We start from the raw sequence: 20152 nt of genomic DNA, 5'->3' as shown, positions 1-20152 counted from the left end.
TAAGGGAGGAATGTTGGTGCATGTGTCTTATGATTGTTCAGGGTTATTTTAAATGAACAAACACTTTGGAATGCTTGCGCCGTCAAAACAGCGTTCATGTCTGGATACTAAATCACTCGCACTGAGCCCAAATCAAAGCATTTGTACGGTGGATTACCTACCACAGAAAGGAGAAACCACCAAGGGTGAATAATGACTGACATTAATCTGGTTATAATGTTCTACCGGTGCTATATTTCTGCTGTTTCGGTTGGCTTTCAGTGCTCTTTTAAACATTGAAAAAGAAAGAAAATCCTGCTTTCTGATTGCAAAGTAGGGTGGAAAGTCACTCTTGTAAATCCTTCTCTTCAAAGCAATCCCCCTGTTTCTGTTACATCTGTTTAGACTTGCCTTATTTCTTCCCGACAGATGGATGCGTCTTTGCCTTTGCACGTTAAGATCATTTTGCTATCTCGTGTTTGTTCCATCGCTGTCCATGTCAGATGCATTTCATGGTACATTCAACATCCAACCCTTCGATTGTGATCTGGGAGAGGTAAATCTGCTGCACCTCTCGGAATTTTCGTCTTTGCATCAGGAACATTCACGGGAACGGGCTTGGAAAGCTTTCGAGATCAAAGGTCAAATTCTTTTTAAGGCATAAAATTGGCTGCTGGTTGCGGGTTGGTCTGCTCAGATCCTCCTTACCGTGGAGTCATTATTCCAAACCCCCACCAAAAGTCCTGCGTTAGACTTTTGTCTGCAAAGACATGTGGTATTATGTACTTTTATTTATGTATGTAGATAACAGGTTCGGATAAAGTTACTTTTCGAATATCTAGCACTCTTGTACACAGATTTGAGATTACTGTAATTAGACTTTACACTGGCTACATAACAAATATTATTTTTAGATTATTGGAGAGTCCGGTCATGCCCGTCTTTGTGGAATGCTTAACATTCAAAGGTGGAGCAGCTGAATGAAGTAAACTCCCAACTGTCGCTTCTATATTATGGGATTAACACTGCTTGGGTTTACATTTAGTTCTTTTCTAGACATTATTGGGCAGATTTCCAAACGCCTCTGGCATTACTGTCAGGATTTACTAAAGACACGCAGTGAAAAATGAGCAATGAAAAGACGTGGGTTTTCCCTTTGATGCAAAATCAATTGTAGGATTTTAATAAATCACGCAATGTGAAATACTAACATTTGCGTTCATCAATTTACTGGTATTTGTTCGATTATATACACCCAAAAAGCATCATGTTCTCCGATTAGTATATCTGGCCCTATAAGACTGCCGTATTAGATGAAATTTGTCTAAAATAGAAGTGTATGTGCAAATCGATCAAGCCTTTGGTTACATCACTGTAAACCTTTTTTTGATTTGAACTACTGAAATTGACAGGGGAAAGATGAAATCTTGGCTTCTTCTACCCTTAATTTTCCCGGTTGTTTTCTTTTTGAGTTCTCCCTGGTTCAGTCGGCCGAGAGAGTCTGAGTCAGAACATCCACTTTACAGCTCCAGTAACAGACACGTGAGGGAATGAGAAGGGAAAACTGTCCTGTACAAGATGATAAAGACATCAGGAGACCCTGAATATGTTCTCCTCTCTGGTGGTCCGCCTCTCGAATATTATCATTTGTTTTAGATGTAATGCAATTTGATTACACGATTTAAGGTTCAAAAACAATGTATTTTCCACATACCGTTCATGTTTGTATCTCCTCCATGCCCCACTTCTCTTGGAAGCCCATCGCTATGAAAAGCGAGGTATGCTGTGATTGACCAGTTAACTTTTGGTAAACAATGTATTGATGCTATTTGTATTAAGCTCTTGGTCTTTGAAAATAAGTCCTTAGTTGGTCTTATATTTGTGAAGCTGTAGTTTTTAATGTCTGGTGGTTCACATGTTTTTTGCAACAGTTTCTGTAAATATGTCAAGCTCATAAAGAGTGATTTGGCTTTCTCATCAGAATTGTTCTGTGTGTTTCTGGCTCTGCTCTGAGGATCTTATCCATTCCAGTGAAGTGAGCAATGCTATTGACATTAATATAAAATGGCCAGGACTTTCCATCTTGGACTTCAACTCTGTTCAAACTAAGATTGTTTTGGCTATTGATAACTGTGATGAACTCTTTAGTCAAGCTTTTCAAAGCCAACTGGTACACGCAGTGTTGTCCTCCCTTTGTGTCTGTTAATATTGTCTTGTGTTTTGTATTTGTTATCTTCAATCTTTTGTTATCTTTCTTCTCTACACGAAAAGTTGAGCAGAAAACGCACTCGCAGTAAAAGCAGTCAGTGATTTTGTCATTTAACATGTGTTAAATGCATGTACGGCTGGAGTCTAGCGTATAATCAAACACTGATGTCAGGTGGCCTTAGATTGCTGTTTGCCTACCTTCTCTGAGAGGAAAAGAACCAGGTTATGTTTCAATGTTCATTATATATGAGCATATTCATATTAAAGGTCAGTCAGTTTTAGAAAACGTACAGAAGATCTACTCCGATTGTTCTGTGTGTCTGGTCTTTGTGTAGAGTGGGTGGGCAGACAAAATTCAGCTCTTGTAACACCAAAAATGGACCATCACAATGCCGCGGGCTGCACTGCATCAAATATTCAACTTGTTTAGAGAAGACTGTCATTCTTCTGAAAGAGATGTAGAAGATGAAAGCGAGAAGCATGCGAGTGCTTGTCTCGATCATCTTCTCTAAGGCTGATTTTAATGAGAGCTGTCAACTGCCTTTAAGTTTTTAGGTTTTGGTGTTAATAAAAAAATCATTTTTGAACACAGGACACTGGAGAGCAGACAGGAGAATAGGGATGAGCGAGCTCTGACTACCAGCATGTCTTTTAAATCTTCTGTGACTTTTTCTAAGCTGCTGTTTTTCATGAAGTGAAAGTAAATGGTCGCAACAAACAATTGACCTAACATCTTGTTTAATGGTTGTGAGTCAAATTAGTGTTATCCTCTAAAAGTAAATAAAAATATGATTTCTTCATTCAAAACCTGTATGTGACCATTTTATCTGTGGAACTTCAAAGAAGATATTTTGAGAAAAGTTTTCTTTTTTTTGTAACGTACAGTCGAAGTTAATGGGGTCAAATGTTGTTTGGTTACCACCGTTCTTCAAAATATCTTCTTTTGTGTTCCGCAGAAAAAAAGTCACATATATATAATAAGTATAAATGGAATATACAGTCAATAAATAAAACGTTTATTTTTTGGATAATTAATCCCTTAAATATCAAATATTCATGCAATGATTTCACTTTGAATGGATGAATGTGGATTATCAAATTTGAGATGGATTTCTGTTCCACCTACACCTTGCTTTCAGGACACATCAGTCAGTTTAAGTGTTTTTCAATCTTTGCATCCTCAGGCAAGTCGATTAAAGGGATACATCACTCAAAAAAATGAAAATACTGTCATTATTCACTCACCTTCAAGTTTTTTTCCAAATCTGTATAAATGTCTTTGTTCTGATGATCACAAAGAAAGACATTTGGAAGAATGCTTATAACCAAACAGATATTGGACCCCATTGACTCCCATATAAAGTCATTTTTCTTAAGAAGTATTACTTTATAATTTTGAAGAATCTAGGACATCAAAAAGTTCTGGGGCACTTTTGTATACCATTGTATTTTGGTAGTCAATGAGGGGAAAAATATGTCTGGTTATGAGCATTCTTCCAAATATCTTTCAATGTGTTCATCATAAGAAATACATTCATACAGATTTTGAAAAATCAAAGGAGACTAAATGATGACCTCATTTTCATTCATGGGTGAAGTATCCCTTTAACACTAACTTTCGGATGGTTAAGGGTTTATATGTGAAGTTAGAACTTGTTTAACATCAATGCAACTGGAGAAAGAGGTAGAGATATTTATGGTCGTCATTTTAAACTGTATTGCATATCAACAGCATTCACAGTAGAGTTTCTGGTAGTTGTGTGCCACTGCCTGGACCTGGAGGAGGTCTAAGATGTCATTACGATGTTCTGTCTCTGAGGGATGGATTGCATGAAACAACTTCATAAAGGCCCCTTTTCCTTACTATAGATAAAACCTAATCACAACGTTCATTTGTTGACAGATTTAGACAAATTAATCCGTTCTTACTGTTAAATAATGATATGAAAACCATTTTATGAATTAATTATTATCTTGGGTTATAGTGTGAGTGTGTGGGTGTGCGCTCATACACTGCATCCTACATAGGGACCCTGTTTTAGATCCAGATGTTTGGTTGGAACTGCTGGATGACTTTAATAAAAGTCCTGGATTACCTGTCTGTGTAAACAGAGGGTCTGAGAGTGATTATTGGAATTTAGACTACAGTCAAATCTGCAGAAGGGGCAGAATTAATAATGAACTTTTATCAGATGCTTTGAAAAATCATTAGTACCTCTGTTTGTTTGAAAGGCTGAAGCATCCAGCAGATTCCTAAACAAACTGGTACTATTTCTCACTGTATGTTGCTCTGTTAATCCCTAAACTCTGTTAGTCTCTTTGTGATTATAATTCATATAATTCATCATTGCAGCACATTCTTAACATTTCATCTGTATGTTCTAACACTCAAGCGGTGTTTGTGAGGAATGGGCTTAGCATTGCAGTATTTGCTGTAGGAGAAGATTAATGCCCTTGTTGGAACGTCAGGAATGCTTGTACTGCATTCACGCCAAGAGGTTGTCATCTCTCACCCTTATAAACGAGCAGAGATACTCCGTATGTCGAAGCATTGATGGATTCAGCCCAAAAAAGCCCTTAAAAAGGCCCCAAGGAATTAACATTTTACATGTTGCTACATGCTTTGAAAGTTTAAAAGTTTGGGTTTGTCCCATTTGATAGAGAATTGCGTTAGCAGCACAAAGGTCAAACACACAATGATAAAATGAGTGTCTGCTGATAGCATAATAAACCTTTTTCAACCACAAAAAAAACTTTTCTTAAAGCTGCAACCTGTGACTTTTTTTTGAAAACAGAAATCGGCTATTTAGCAAGGGCATTAAAAATGCAATGGTAAGTTTATAATAATGATTCAAAAGTTGGTTTGCAACAGTTTTGTATGAGATGTCAGTTCAATCTCATCTGATGTCAACCTACGCATGTAAATGTAACCTGTAACCTTTCCGATGGATTTAGAAGCAAAAGTTATGTATTGCAGCTTTAAAAAATGGTTTATTAAAACTTTTCATCGAATGCATCGGCAAAACATGCTGCCAGTTCCCACAGAAAATTCTTTTGGATCATCTCTCGCAGTGAAACAATGTTTACAGATACTGCCTTTGAAGAAGCAACTGACATGAGCCCCACATTGTACTGGAATATATTAAAATACACTGTTTTGCCACAAGAGAGATTTTCGCGGCATCTAGAGCTGTTTGCGAATTGCAACCCCTCTCCCCATCAAAGCCCTACGGCGGCTATCACAGGACAAAGATGTCATCACGTTTTCACTTCTTTGCTGGAGGAGATAACGTATTTACGAAATGTTTTCTGTAGAGCAGTTGGTCAGTTTAGGGCAACTGTAGAAATGACATGCCAAATTCCATGTAAGGGGACCCACGGTGTATGTAGACAGAAATAGATCATTCGAAGGTAATAAAAACATAACTATGAAGCAATTTTATTGAAACCCCTCCCAAAGGAATTACATAGGTAATGCCTAACTAGAAGTTCATCCACCTAGAACAGTAGTCCAGTTACGAGGAAGAATTTTCAGCTCAAATAGCAATTGAATAAATTCAGTAACATGTAAGTTTCACATTTCTCTTTATAAACCCTCAAAAATGCCTTGCCCCACAGACTTCCATCTAACAGTAAACTCATTTCTGTAGTGATCAACATTCTTTCACGAACCGTTTGATACAGTTTACTTTGTGTTAAGCCTGAGAGTTAATGCAAAACACTATATTTTGATAAGATCTCTATTTATTCATTTCAAACAATGAACCCTGATGAATTAGATACATTAGTGTGTCAATAACTGTCCTCACACTCGCAGATCAGTTTTCTCTAGATGTTCCACTGAGTTAATTAACTCTGTAGAGTGATGAAATATAGATCTCCAGCTCCTTCTTCCATGTGTATTTCTCTCAGTTTTTCTACACGTTAAAGAGAAGAGTTGATGATCTTGAGAGGGTCACGTTTCAACTTGGCACTTGTTTGTGTTCCGCATGCTGACACATAGAATAAAACAGATGATTATTTGAACGTTTACGGTAATGTTGTGGTGGTGCTCCTTATGAAGATGAGGTCTTATCGACCTGCATGCACACAAAGAGACTGAGCATGGGATTGTAACATGTTTTTTAGCTCATTGCATCTCAATCTCATTAACCAGTCACTTGGATTCCATCAAGGTACTGTAATGACTTGTCTTATGATGTAACTGGGCAAAACCATTTGTTGAGATTTAGTTTCAATAATATGATTTAAATAGTATATACTAGTTTATGTAATATGTAGCGGAAATAATTTCAAATGTTGCTTCATTACACTTCAAAAACACCTTGCATGTGATCAACACAAATCCATTGTTCCCTTGCCATGTTCCACCCTAAGAAAACCAAAGGAATCTGACTCCACTCCATTACCTCAGCGCACCTGACATTTATATCTCCTTAAAGTAGGTCATGTTGTTTTCATCCAGTGTCTTCCTTCAGTTCATGTTACATTGTTTTCATCCTTCAGTGACGTGGTCTGTTTTTTCTTTCCCGCTGAAGGCGCGTGTGTTTGTTTTTATGAGTGCATGCACCCTTGTACATTACTCATATTTTCAGCTTGATTCCCTCCTCCATCATTCCTGTTCTTCTTAAACCAGATGAAGAATGCATCCGCTGCATGACTACTCACTCACTACAGATTTTACACAGATGTCTGTGATGAGAAAGTGTGATGGGACATATGGAAAAACTGGACTATGGGAAAAACCCTATGAACAGCATAAACTCTGTATCTACAGAAACTGTGAGCTATTGTTTACAATGTGTTGGATTAACACATGCTCTTGACATGCAGGTGTCTTAGACTTCCTCAGTCTTGTCTTGTCGTGAGCCAGAGTTCACTTCGAGCCTGTCTGCACCTGTTTGCATGCTTTGAAGTTTTTACAAGTTTGACTTTGATATACGAAAAAGGGGAGAGAGGGTGTGTTTACTCTTGTGTATTGTTGGCTTTGCATTGAATGGTGGCCACGTCATTGAGTATTAGTATAATCATGTTTCCTTTATGGGTAGATGTGATGTAGAGGAAACAGAGGTCATTATTAGTGTAATGGCTCTGCAGTGGCACGACAAACCTCTGTTCACAGTTACACCTGCGGGATGGGCCTTACATAACAGTGAAAACACTACCTGTAAAAAAGAGATATGTGATCCATAAAGGGAATAGAGACAGAAAAAAGATGAAAAGAAAAAGAGAAACAGGATCTTGAAATTACTTTTATTTGAAAGATTAGTTTACGGTTTCATTGCTTTTGCAGCTTACATATTTTCCAATCACATAATGCACATTTGCTCTTACTGCACTTAGTACAAATCACATGTGCCTTAATGGGACATTTCACCCAAAGATGAAATTTCTGTCATGATTTACTGTTTTTCAAATTCTTCCAAATCTTTATAAATGTATTTTTTCGGCCAAAACTCAGAGAAAGTTTTTGTACGAATGCTTGTTACCTTACAGTTCTTTGACACTATTGACTACAATGTTAGGAAAAATGACAATGGTAGTCAAAAGTGCCCCAGAACTGTTTTCTTTCCAACATTCTTCAAAATATCTTCTTTTGTGTTCAACAGAACGAAGAATGTTTTTAACTCAATTTTTCCAACTATGGTAGTCAATGGTGGCCAAAAACTGTTTGGTTACAATCATTCTTTCAAATATCTTTCTCTGCATTCTGTGTATTTCATATCGTATTAATTCCATTGATCACAATCCAGACGTTCTGAATGTAATTTCATATTTAAGGTAGCATAAGATCCTCATCAGCTTTTAGTAAGCCTATAGAAAGAGGAAGACAATAAAGAGGAACTACAAGCGTTGGATTAAAAGAGCGACGTCTGTAGAGGAAGGCGAACAAAAGACATGACACCAGACCACCATCTACACACCATTGATGGTCACAACAGGGATTTCAAACACACCTTAACAACACAAGCTGATGATGTAATTATTGTTTTGGTACTGAGCTGTGAGTCCAGAGAGGACTGATCTTTTATGTATTGCACTGTAATGAGGTCTGTGAGGATTTTCTCTGAAATGAACTTATCGTTTACATACAGTTATGGTTTGGTATGGTGTGAAATGAGGTCTCATGATGACATTCTGTTGGTTATCAAATATGATAATACTGTATAAGATCAATAACGAATCATAGTGTAATGTCCCATTTATAAAAGAACAGATGATGAAAGTAGCTGAGTATCGACATGACATGGACTGTGCTGCTGGGTTAACACAGGGTTGAGTGTTTTGCTCGGAGGCAGTAGCAGTGGTAATAGCTCAGGGATCATCTCTTGTGGGACTCAAAGCTACTAGACCAGATCTTTGTTACAACATCTCATATAGTTTCAATACAGCAGAAAGTTGGTTCCAATTAAGTTGACTCACTATACAGTTGTAATTTTTGCAACAAATACGTAGTTTATGATTTTTGATAAAACTAGGAATCAGACCGCCCTCTTGTCATTTCAAACCTGTATGACTTTCTTTCTTTCACAGAAAACAAAATAAGATATTTTGAAGAATGTTAACTTGCCACATTCACTTGCATTGGTTCTGTATCCATAAAATAGATATGAATGGGTACCAGTACTGTTCGGTTACCAACTTTCTTCAAAATATATTCTTTGGTGTTTTGCAGAAGAAAGAAAGTCATAAAGGTTTGAAATGACAAGAGGGTGAGTCAAATATAACAGAATTTTCATTTTTGGGTGAACAATCACTTTAATAAATCGATTATCAGTGTTTTGGAAAGTATTAAGAACATCATTTAGACAGTGCATATCTTGGTGTCTGTGTGGGTCTGTTTGTTCTGTCTTCATTTACTCATTTGACTGTAATATATTGTACCTTATCTACCCCATGACCTCTTACACAAGCACACTGAGCCATCAATATTTCTTAAAAAAAAATTAAGCATATAAAAGACACTATAACCATGTCTTTTGTGGTGTCTCACCGGTCGCGTCCGGTGTAGATAGTTGTAAGAGAATATGTCAGTTTATCATTATCCATTCCTTTTTTGTTGGCCATTCTTCATGCAACCATTTCTTGGACTTGGATTTTTACTATTACGTTGGGGGAGGCTTTCATCCAAAGTCCATTCAAAGTATCCTTTTTATTAACAGTATGTGTGTTCCCTGGGAATCTAACCCACAACCTTTGCTTTGCTTAGCCCAACGCTCTATCAATTGAACTACAGAAATACCTACGAGGGTTACACGGAAACTGGATTATACTGCCTCGGGTTTAACTGGGTTGTTTTTCCATTCGTGCTTTATCATTGCGGTTTTGTAGCCTGCAAGTGGCAATTGTTGTGGCAACGCACAGAACTTTGAGAAACAGGATATTTTACAATCATGAAGACTTAAAAACATTAATTTAGCTAGTAAAGTGTTTATGATTCATCGTGCTGTATAACAGAGTACATAGATCAAATTTGATGCTTTTCGAGGCTTTTCATTCAGTTTCTATCAGGCCATGTTTCAAACACTTATGAATATGTCCTGTGATCTTTAGACCACCAGTATAGGCTGGATCTTTATGCTTCATCCTCCAGCTGTGAGCTGACAGGTGCTGCAGAAGAACTTCGGTGTTGAAGTTGTGGTGTTGCTAGGAGAACAGGAAGGAATCACTTTTTGTCTGTTGAACAAAGAAATGGGTTGTTTATTAGGCTCTGTTAGAACTTCAAGCCAGGGCCATAGATTCCGACATGGATCTATTTATTATGTGCTGTGAATTTGGCGAAGTCTGGGTTGAAAATGCAACATGCCTTGTATACTTAAGTTTAGATAAAACTTGTACCATTAACAGTTGGACGCAAGTGTTGAAAACTGTCTTTATTATCGTAATATATCTAGTTGTGTCTAGTATGGGTTCTTGGGCAGTTGGTGTGTGTGTGGTGCTCACGCAACAGGGTCACGCTCTGGTAATGGATGTGCCATTATCCGTACTCATTTCCCTGGCACGCTGGCGGATATCAGGGACAGATGCCTTGGCAACAAGCCCAGGGTAAATAAAGGACAGGAGGAGGCCATCAAATCTGCCTTCGGACAATATACGACATGAAGGATGTGGAAAGAGGCGATGAACCTTAAAGTGCTTATATCTCGTAAGGCAGACATAACACTGTTTGGTATAAGACTCTGGATGCAAAATGTTACTGGTGTAGGTCTAGTAAAGACTGTGAATATTTTTTTTAAATGTGAGATGCTTAAGAATGTGTATGAAAGAAGGAATAGAAAGTTAAAAAGAAAGTAATAGGAGACACAGATCACAGTCTGTGACTTAAAGCACACCAACGTCTGTATTTTGATCTGTAGGCTTAAACACTCTGCTGAAAGTCCTGTTGCTTTGCAACACTGGCCTGTTTTGAAAGGTGATTAGTCTCTGTGTTCTGTAGATTGCACAAAGTTGGTCTGGCCGGACTTTCACAATGTGGGACCAGATGAACTATTCTTGTTCATGCCTTAATTTGATCTGTAGATTCATTGTGTTATTTGTTTGGAGGAGTGTTCTTAATTATATTTCACTGAATACATTGTCACTGTTCTCTGGTAACCAGTAACTGAAAATCCAGTTTAACCAGACAATACCTGTACTGGTGCGGTGTTATATTATCCAAACAGTATTTGTCATTGTTTGTGCAAACACACTGTATGCTTATAATCAATAAAAACATCTTTTAAGATGTTAGGATGTTTACAGGTTTATTAGCATCATATTTATTGAGATGAAGTAGCTAATGATTTTTACTAAATCAAATGTATAATGACTATATATAATTGCTTATGATAATCTCTCTCTCTCTCTCTCTCTCTCTCTCTCTCTCTCACTCACTCGTTCTTTTTTCTTTTTCCACAGACAAGAGGTACAGGAGAACTGCGTTCGCTGGCGAAAGAAGTTCTCATTTGTGTGCAAGATGAGTGCAAGTTCTACAACGGGGGTTTTGGACCCCTGCATTTGCCGTGTGTCTGTTCGCAAGGTCGGTCTCACAAATACCCACCCACCTGCACTGTTTTGAAAAAAACACACACATCTCTGCATTATATTGCTTGTGTAAATGGTTTGATTGTTTGAAAAGGCAACGCAAAGGAATGTAATCTCATTTGAATACAAAGTGATATTAAATGTTAAAAGCCATTGAGGTATTAACACTGATTAATACACAGGTTGTGGAGGTATTCAGTGAGTTATGCTGTTTGATTAACTTTGTACAGTATATCTGCTGTCTCATGGGTTCCTATGCTCCCATTACCCTTTGCCACAGTATAGTGATGGCAAACAAATTGCATAACAAATCTCTATCCCTTCCTCTCTCTCTCTCTCTCTCTCTCTCTCTCTCTCTCTCTCTCTCTCTCTCTCTCTCGTCCTTGCAGGAGCTTAAAGGTGGAAAAGCTTTTTCAAAGGTAGGATTATTGATATCCAATCTATTTTGTCCCCTTTTTCTTTCAGTTTGACTTGTATAATCACTAAAGGATCAGGGAAATAGTCTCTCACGCTCTGTCTTAAGAGAGGTCTGTTTTTATTGTGTTTATAAACAGAAAGTTAATTTGAGTTTCAAGTATGCATTCTCAATGTCATACACAGGGCATTGTGTATACAGAAAATACTGCTTCAGCATATTCAAAAGGAAGTAATGCAATGAGTGAGAAACAATATCTATGAATCACAAATTTAAAAGGCAACATTTTATTGAGCACCATACAGTCACTTGTCATATTACATCTTATACCTCGATTTAAAGACAATTAAAATACTTAAGCAAATCCTCTCAGAAAGCACCACCTTGTAATGTATAAATGTATAAATAACGAACATTTCCTTAGTGACAGTAAAATATGTCACAATGTATACTGCCCCACAAAGGCAAAGTGAGATGGCTTTAAACTTTTGACACCAGCCAGTCAAACGTGTTGTGGGTAAATTAGTGGCATTGCATTTATCTAATGCGTTATTAGGAAGAATTTTATTCTAGATAAAAACCATGAGCAGTGATGTGACCTTTGACCACCAAAATGCAGATACTGCACTTTGCTTTTGGATGACCCTACACAACTTAAACACTATTGGAAAAGCAAAGTGCAGTATCTACAAATAAAATGTGTTCCTCCAGCTTTCTTCTTTGTGTTAATTTTTTTAAATAACTTTAATCATTTTATTGATGTTTGCTCCTTGGGAATGTTAAAATTGCTCAAAAATAAGCTTCAAGAAGAGTCGTTTTTCTCATTCTGATTCATAGCTATCTGTGATATCCAAAAAACTGATTGGCAAGATGTACTCTGACAGTTGAAAAGCAGATTATTATTATTGAACAAGTATGATAGGACACTAATTAAACTAAAAATTTTTGTTATATTTACTGATTATGAAATAAAATCTATAATCATAAAAGCTGTTGCATCAATCGTTTTATTGAGTCGGCAATTAAGGCTTACTTACAATCATGTCTCAATCATGTGATCTAATGTGGTTTGCAAATTGTGGATCGCAAACACAGGCAGATTGGTTTCAAAATTCAGACTCATCGTCTGTTTTAATTTAATTTGACATCCAGTAGCCTGGAGCTGGTGGCGATAATGCTCCTGAGGAGGTATTGACAATTTTGCGAAGATGCGCAGCTATTTTTAGCTAATTTCGCATTACAATAACTTAACCAGAGCCAGCTAATTTTTGAGGGAGTAACCCTTGTCACTACAATTGGATTATCTGCCTGAATAATGTCCGAATCGACGAACATAAACACAACTATAAATCAGATTATTGTCACGACTGTCAGAGTGTATATTGCCTTCAATGGAGAAGGTAGGCTAATGTCTGTTTAATTTACTAGCGGCTGGCTAGTTAATGTTAATTTTTTGTATAGCTGTCATTTGCCTGGCTAGGAGTTAATATTTTGCGAACTTCCTTACACGTCTTTGGATGTTTGTGTTTTTACGTGAGTTTAACTAACATTTGACTGCGGGATTGTGCCATGGTAGGCTAGCTGGTTGGCTTGTTAGTTCTGTGTGAGTATTACGGCTACCAAGGCCAATAGCAGTATCTGCGGTTTCAATAGCCGGGAAAACAAAACCAGAACGCAGTAACTTCACTTAGTTTGCCTTCATATTATCTTGGATTTTATAGTTACTGCAATTTTAACTCTCTCGTTTCTCAGAAACGAGATAAATTGAACCAGGAGACTTTGTCACAAGACAGAGCAAATGTCACAAAGCTTGTAGACCTTAACAAAATTTTGACCAAATGTGTAGTTACTCCTCTTTGCTTTTGGTCGGCAGTATACTGTATCCTTATCGAGTTAATGACGTGTATAATTGATGTTGATTCTTATAGTCCTTATGGTTTAATTACTGCAGCACGAGGCGTGTTTTTACGTTTGTGTGCGTAATGAGGAGCTTGTTTTCTTTGGGAGGTTGCATTGGTGTCATTTTTCTCTTTATTAACCCATCCCATACGTCCTGAACAGGAGCAGCGTGTCAACACACTCTGCTGACACAGGGAATGAGGGAAGTCAAATATATGAACTGTAACCGGGAAGGAAATAGAAACACAGGAAGAAGGGGGTGGATATGACCTTAGGTGGGAGATAAAGGGAACCGTTGCCATGGCAGCCATTTAATTGTTACTTTCATAATACAACACGTGTCATTCAAATATATCCAGTTTTGAAAGTATAAACAGCTGTTTTGTGACAATTATCTTTTTCATTTATTTCTTCATTATTGAATAGCTCAAAGGATTTTTAGAGCTTAAGTCTTGAGCTGTAAGTTCTTTGACCAAATCTTTTTACTAAATTATAAACTGATTAATTTAATTAATTAATTGACAGAAATGCAATATAATATACATTACTATGTCCTCAGAGTTGTATAAGGTGATGGGGCAGTCGTGGCCTAATGGTTAGAGAGTCGGACTCGTGACCAGAAGGTTACAACTCAAGTGCCCTTGAGCAAGGCACCTTACCCCCACTTGCTCCCTAGGGGCTGCAGTAATAGCTGCCAACTGCTCGTAGTGTACGTGTGATCACGACTTGCTGTGCATGTTTTCACTACTCTCTGGATGGGTTAAATGCAGAGGTTACATGGAATTGGCCATATTGTTACTATAGATGCCTGAAACGACAAACTGCTCTACAGAGCAACTTTCATAGATACATTATCTCCTTCTGCAAAGAAGCGAAAACATGACAACATCTTAGTTCTGTATCGGCCACCGTAGTGGTTTGAAAGGGAGGGGTGGAGTGGAGTGAGCCATTGGTTGCAATACGCAATGCCGCTAAATTTCTTACACTGGAGCTTTGAATGCAAATCAATTTGGTGTATAAATGTATGAAGTTTTAATATTTTATGTATAACAGTTACTGAAAATGAAAGGTGTTCGGCTATTAATTTAACAGTGTAATGGTGTAATCTGGATTTTAACTTCATAGCTCATAAAATAACTGGTTGGTAATTTCTAGAAAGCAGTCTGTCATTCCAAGAGGGAACAGAAAGGGCTAAAGGCAGCAATGGAAAAGTAAATATAGATAAGGAAGATATCTGCTAGTCAGCACACACGAGACACGCATACACAGATCCATGAAGAGATGGGAAATATATGGGAAAAAATCCTGACCGCCTGAGTTTGTCCTGTGCTCTTAAAGCTGCTTTCTACCGTAAAGCTTTTTAGCAATTCACACACAAACCGTTCAAAAACAGATGTGCCGTTTACAGCTTTAAAACCCCAAAGTAAAGCTCTAAGCCTGTTTCTGCCCTTTTAACATTTAATTGTTGCACATTCTATGATAAAAACGTCAGTTTGTGTGTGTTGGGACTTTCTTCATCCTCTGAACCTGCTTTAGTATCACACATCAGTGAATTTTAAAGGACATCTGGTCAAGTGCATCAGTGCTGACTGTACATCTGTTAAAGAAAATATCGAAGATATCTATCACTGTTGTGTCACTAATCAAAATTAATGGAATTTCTCAAGCAAGAACAGGCAAGAACCAGTTGCGAAACACACCATTTTAGAAAAATGTTGAAACAGAAGAAGAATGTTCGGCAATCCTTTATTAAGTGAAAGAGGAGAAAGAGAGGGGAATGATTTCGTGTTTAAAATCTGCCTGTTTCACATGCCTGTAGTTATACATGGACCATTTCAGTGGGAAAAAGATAAACAAATGTTATGTGCTTAACTTTCGATAGACATCAGCAAAAATCATATGTTTTATTAATATGTTCAATATAACATAAACAGTTTTAATTCACCAAAACAGACAATTTAAACCGTATTGCTATAGAATCAACTTGACGTTACAACCTACAATAAATTCATTGCACTTGTTTTATGACGTTGAAAACTAAAACAACAGAAATTATTGGGATGAAAACAAAGTTACAGACCTAGTTATGCAAATGTTCTTTTTACAGTTCACACTAAACAAATCCCATCAGATTTATTTTGACTAATTCTTAGTGTTACATTCTACTTGTGAAGCTATAGTAATGGTACAGTTGTAAAAAAAAATGTAAGAGCTCAGTCAAACACTGACTTGGGAGCATAAATACTTCCCTTCTATTTTTGTATGTCTAAAATGATAATAAAATCTTTTTTTTACCTCCAGCTGGGCTTTGCAGACCTCAACTTGGCGGAGTTTGCTGGTTCAGGCTCCACTGTTCGATGCTGTATACTGGAAGGTTACGACACCAAGAACACTCGGCAAGACAACTCCATACTCAAGGTCTGTGAATATGACCAACATCTCTTTTGAACGATACATTGATTCAGTCATTTTAAAGGGCCGCTAGACACTTAATTATTATTTTAACATTTCCATTAATCCTAACATGTATTAAAAGGAAAGCTCACTCAAAAATAAAAATGGTCTTAATTTACTCACCATCGAGTTGTTCCACATCTGTATACATTTCTTGTTCTGATGAACACAGAGAAAGATATTTGGAAGAATGCATGTAAACAAATAGTTCTTGGCCACCAATGATTACCATAGAAGGAAAAATGACAATGGTAGTCAAAAGTGACCCAGAACCGTTTGCTTTCCTACATCTTTTGTGTTCGACAGAACAAATATATTTATAAATAATTTATTCTACTATGGTTTGGCGAAGAACTGTTAAGTTGTAAGCATTCTTATAACTAAAAAACTTGACGGTGAGTAAATAGTGACAGAACTAAAATTTTTGGTTGGACTGGACAGCAGAAGTAAATGTGTGTTTATAGAATGCATACAGAGATGCTGTCCTTGCCACACAGTTATTTTGAGTAAACACACTGTGTGGGTGATATGTGAATAGCCAAACCAGCTCATGAATGCCAGTGTGACAGACTGACTCACTGTCTCTTGGAATTTTTTTAAATAAAACAAAGAACCCTTAATGATTCATCTGAGTTATTTTGGTTATTTTGAATCATGTTGATTCATGTTAGTTTCCCATATGAAGACTTATTATCAGAACAATATCGATGTTTTTTTCCTAGGTTACTATTGGCATGACTCTTCTGTCTGGAGATCCCTGCTTTAAAATGTAAGTGTGCTTTATATCATTCTCAGCCTTTTAAACATCTTCTGTCTGTTTGATTATCAAGCATATGTAGAAAATCTTTCAAGCTTGTGTGGAAGTCTGAATATAAAAAGTTTCTTTGCCCTTAGGCCTTTGAGTACAGCTAAGACCACTGCCATAGCTGGCCAGGACCCCTCTCTGCAGCTGGACCGCAAGGGAGAGGGCACAGCTGATCACTCTTTGCCATCACTTGGCAGCACCGCTCGCCGGCCAATCAAAAGCAGACATTCCGTCCACAACTCGGGTATGTCCATCTGTGTAGACCGTTTTGCAAGACGTCCAGATGTACTTTCTGTTTCATTTTGTAACACTACAGGAGTGTTGCTACAGAATAATCAACTTCTGGGCTCGACACAAAAGGAATGACCGATGGGGGGCCAGCAGGGGAGATCCTCGGGGCCAGTTGAGAGAACTGTCACTTGTCCGATTGGGCCAGTGCTGTATCGTCATGGAAAATTATAATTTGTACGTTTTTAAGACTTGCCTATTTAAATATTCCCAAGAAGATGCAAAAGAGGACTGGGGCACATTCAAACTCTTACCGGTGCGCAACATTTTGCTACGGTTTCCTAAGCAAAACGATACGTTTCCTGGAAACGGTGTGCAACAGGGTTTGAGATACATTTCTCTTGTTTGGTGGGTGTTAAGAATGTTAGCCCAATCAGCAGGAACTTGTCAGTCAGTCATATTTATTTATAAAGCACATTTAAAAACAACAGCTGTTGGCCAAAGTGCTGTACAAAATGAAAACATATACCAATATACAAAAGTAAACAAAACACAACAACAAATAGTACACTACAGTTGTGCCACTGTGCTTACTTGTCACCATATGCAATAGTGAATACATTTGTTTTAAGAAGAGACTTAAACTCAGCATATGTTGGAGCTAATCTTATATACGTTGGCAAATTGTTCCAAAGCTGTGGAGCAGCCACTGTCACCTTTCAATTTCAGACATGTCCTTGGAACAGTGATGACACTGAGGACTACTAGTTGATCGATATATTATAACCCACACGGTATTGAAGAGACAGCTCGCACAATGGGTCCAAGTATAGTCGTTTACAGATGTGTCCCCTGCAGCTCGGTATACGCAACAATTGAAGATATTAGGAGACATTTATTTTGCAGTATTCAACACATTTATAACGATTTCATCAGGCTCCAAAAAATATAAAAGAACAAAAAGAATGGCGTTCTCAGCTGCCATAGTTCAACTCTTGCATCAACACACCAAAGTTTTGCAATGTTTTGTCAGGGCTGAACGCAGCCTTGGATTCACTGACACACTCACTGATCTTCACTGATTAAATTATAGTTTAGTAAGGTTAAAACAATATTATATTTAATACAGTGAAGACGATAAAGTATTTACTTTATTTAATTTCTGTACCTGATAACTACTATTCTAATACTATGTTAATAGACACCTGAAATGCACTGATTATTTTTATGTTTGCTTTATTACATTTGTATGTGCGATTGCACATACTTTGATTACTTGATCTTATGTTGTTACTTATTGAGATTAGTTGTCTTCAACAATATTTGAAATTATGAGTTATAGCCTTATTTATTATCATTCAATGGGTAACAACAAACAAATATCTAGATACTGTTTAATACTCTTTTGTTGTGGGGCCAGTGAACATTTTGACAGTAATTGGAATTACTTTCCCTACCGGGCCAGTAGAAACAATCCTTAGCGTTGAGCCCTGAACTTAATTCAAGGAGAAAAATGTACATAAATGTAACTTGTATGGTTTAACAGCAATGAAATTTGAATTTTTTTATATTATGGAATAATTTAAAGAGGTAGGACTGATTTTCTCACTTAAAGGAGAAAGAAGAAGCGCTTCACATTGCCGTTGGAAGAGAATGGGTGTGCTGTGTTTACCTGATAATTTTTGTCTTCAGGAGGCCATCAGGAGGGATTGGAGGAGAACCTATCTAGTCCAGAAGAATTGTTTCACACGGGACACTCTCGCAACTCCAGCTTTGCCAGCCAGCAGAGCAAAATCTCAGGTGGGGCTCAGGGCATGATCAAAAGAACACCAGGTACAGATCAGGGCTGATTTTAGTAAAAACACCTGAAAATACACATTTAAATGCAATTAATTTAGCAGATTTAATTAATTTAGCTGTTATGACTCACAATTGAGAAAAATCACAAGCAGTTTATAAAAAAGGACTCAACAGTCAGATGCAATAAAGAGAAACGTGCCTTTTCAAAATTTGTTTAGGTTTAGCAAAAAAAGATGTTAAGAAAAATCTTACAGTATAGAAAAGAGCAGCTTTATAAGCAAACAAATGATAAAAATGCACTATACAGTGTCTTCTGATTAAGAGATGTGCTAATTCACTCATCCACTCACTCCACACAGGCTACAGCACAGAGTACTCTCGCTCGTCCAGCCTGACGGATCTCTCGCAGCATCGCCGGAATACCTCCACCAGCAGCAGTAACACATCTGGAGGGACCACCACAGCTGCCGAGAGCCCTGTAGAACAGAAGAAAGAGCTAAAACCAGAGAAGCCCCCACGGCCCCCCCGTCCTGCTCTGCCCCCCAACAGACCCTCAAGGTGAGGAGGCTATTATCATACCGCACCAACTTAGAAAAATATACATTCCTGCTGACTAATAAATATATATATATATATTGAATGTTTTATACAGAAGAAAGAAGGACTCTGTGGAAACTCAACCCACCTGGGTGGACGACACTCGTATTGACGCTGATGATATCGTGGAGAAGATTGTGCAGAGTCAGAACTTCAGTGATGTCAGCAACAATGAAGGTGCGTTAAGAAGACAACATAGTGGCTTTTGTATTTAGCTCTGTTGTACCTCTCATTTGTCTTTATTCACAGCTGGTGCTGATTTACTTATATTCATTACATTGTTTGCTGACTACTGATACATATGTGAGAATTACCCACTTAATGCCCACGTGTGAAGCTCTGAAACTGATTGTTTTGTCCATCTTTCTCTTGCAGACAGCAATCTAACACTGTTTATCAGTAGGGATGGTACCACAGCCTTAAGTGGGATCCAGCTGGTCAGCAGGTAAACTGGCGCTCTTTTATATCCTGTAGCCTTTTATGTAAACAACACATTGTTTATTAAATTAATAATACTTGCCTAAATTGGTTGAGTACAGGCTGTTATCATGTCTTGTTTTTACTTGATTTTTTTTCTTTCTGTCCTTTTATTGAATTAATAAGCATCATACGTTTGAGGCCACTACACTGATTTTTTAAACTACATTAGAAATCTATTGTATTACTTAAATTAACTTGAGTATACGTAAGTAGTTTTTTAAAATTGGATTTATTTATCAAATGCAGTGAAGTGAATTGTATGA

The 20152-nt window shown here is 37.4% G+C and overlaps 1 protein-coding gene across 2 annotated transcripts in view; it reads left to right on the top strand.

The window, feature by feature from the left end:
• Positions 1–20152, top strand: part of eeig1b (estrogen-induced osteoclastogenesis regulator 1b) — a 31291-nt gene that overhangs the window by 8158 nt on the left and 2981 nt on the right. Inside the window, exons 4-12 of one of the 2 annotated variants that reach the window (XM_056745563.1) lie at positions 11086–11206; positions 11601–11630; positions 15827–15943; positions 16702–16748; positions 16874–17028; positions 18705–18845; positions 19172–19370; positions 19465–19586; positions 19785–19854. In XM_056745563.1, coding sequence (XP_056601541.1) covers positions 11086–11206; positions 11601–11630; positions 15827–15943; positions 16702–16748; positions 16874–17028; positions 18705–18845; positions 19172–19370; positions 19465–19586; positions 19785–19854 — 1002 coding nt within the window. The remainder of the gene's footprint in view (positions 1–11085; positions 11207–11600; positions 11631–15826; positions 15944–16701; positions 16749–16873; positions 17029–18704; positions 18846–19171; positions 19371–19464; positions 19587–19784; positions 19855–20152) is intronic. The other variant, XM_056745564.1, reaches the window with a different exon arrangement.

This window comes from Triplophysa dalaica, chromosome 4 (assembly GCF_015846415.1).
Source record: "Triplophysa dalaica isolate WHDGS20190420 chromosome 4, ASM1584641v1, whole genome shotgun sequence".
NCBI classification, from domain to species: domain Eukaryota; kingdom Metazoa; phylum Chordata; class Actinopteri; order Cypriniformes; family Nemacheilidae; genus Triplophysa; species Triplophysa dalaica.
The sequence above is the reverse complement of the archived record's forward strand: the minus strand, read 5'-3'. Positions and strand labels throughout refer to the sequence as shown.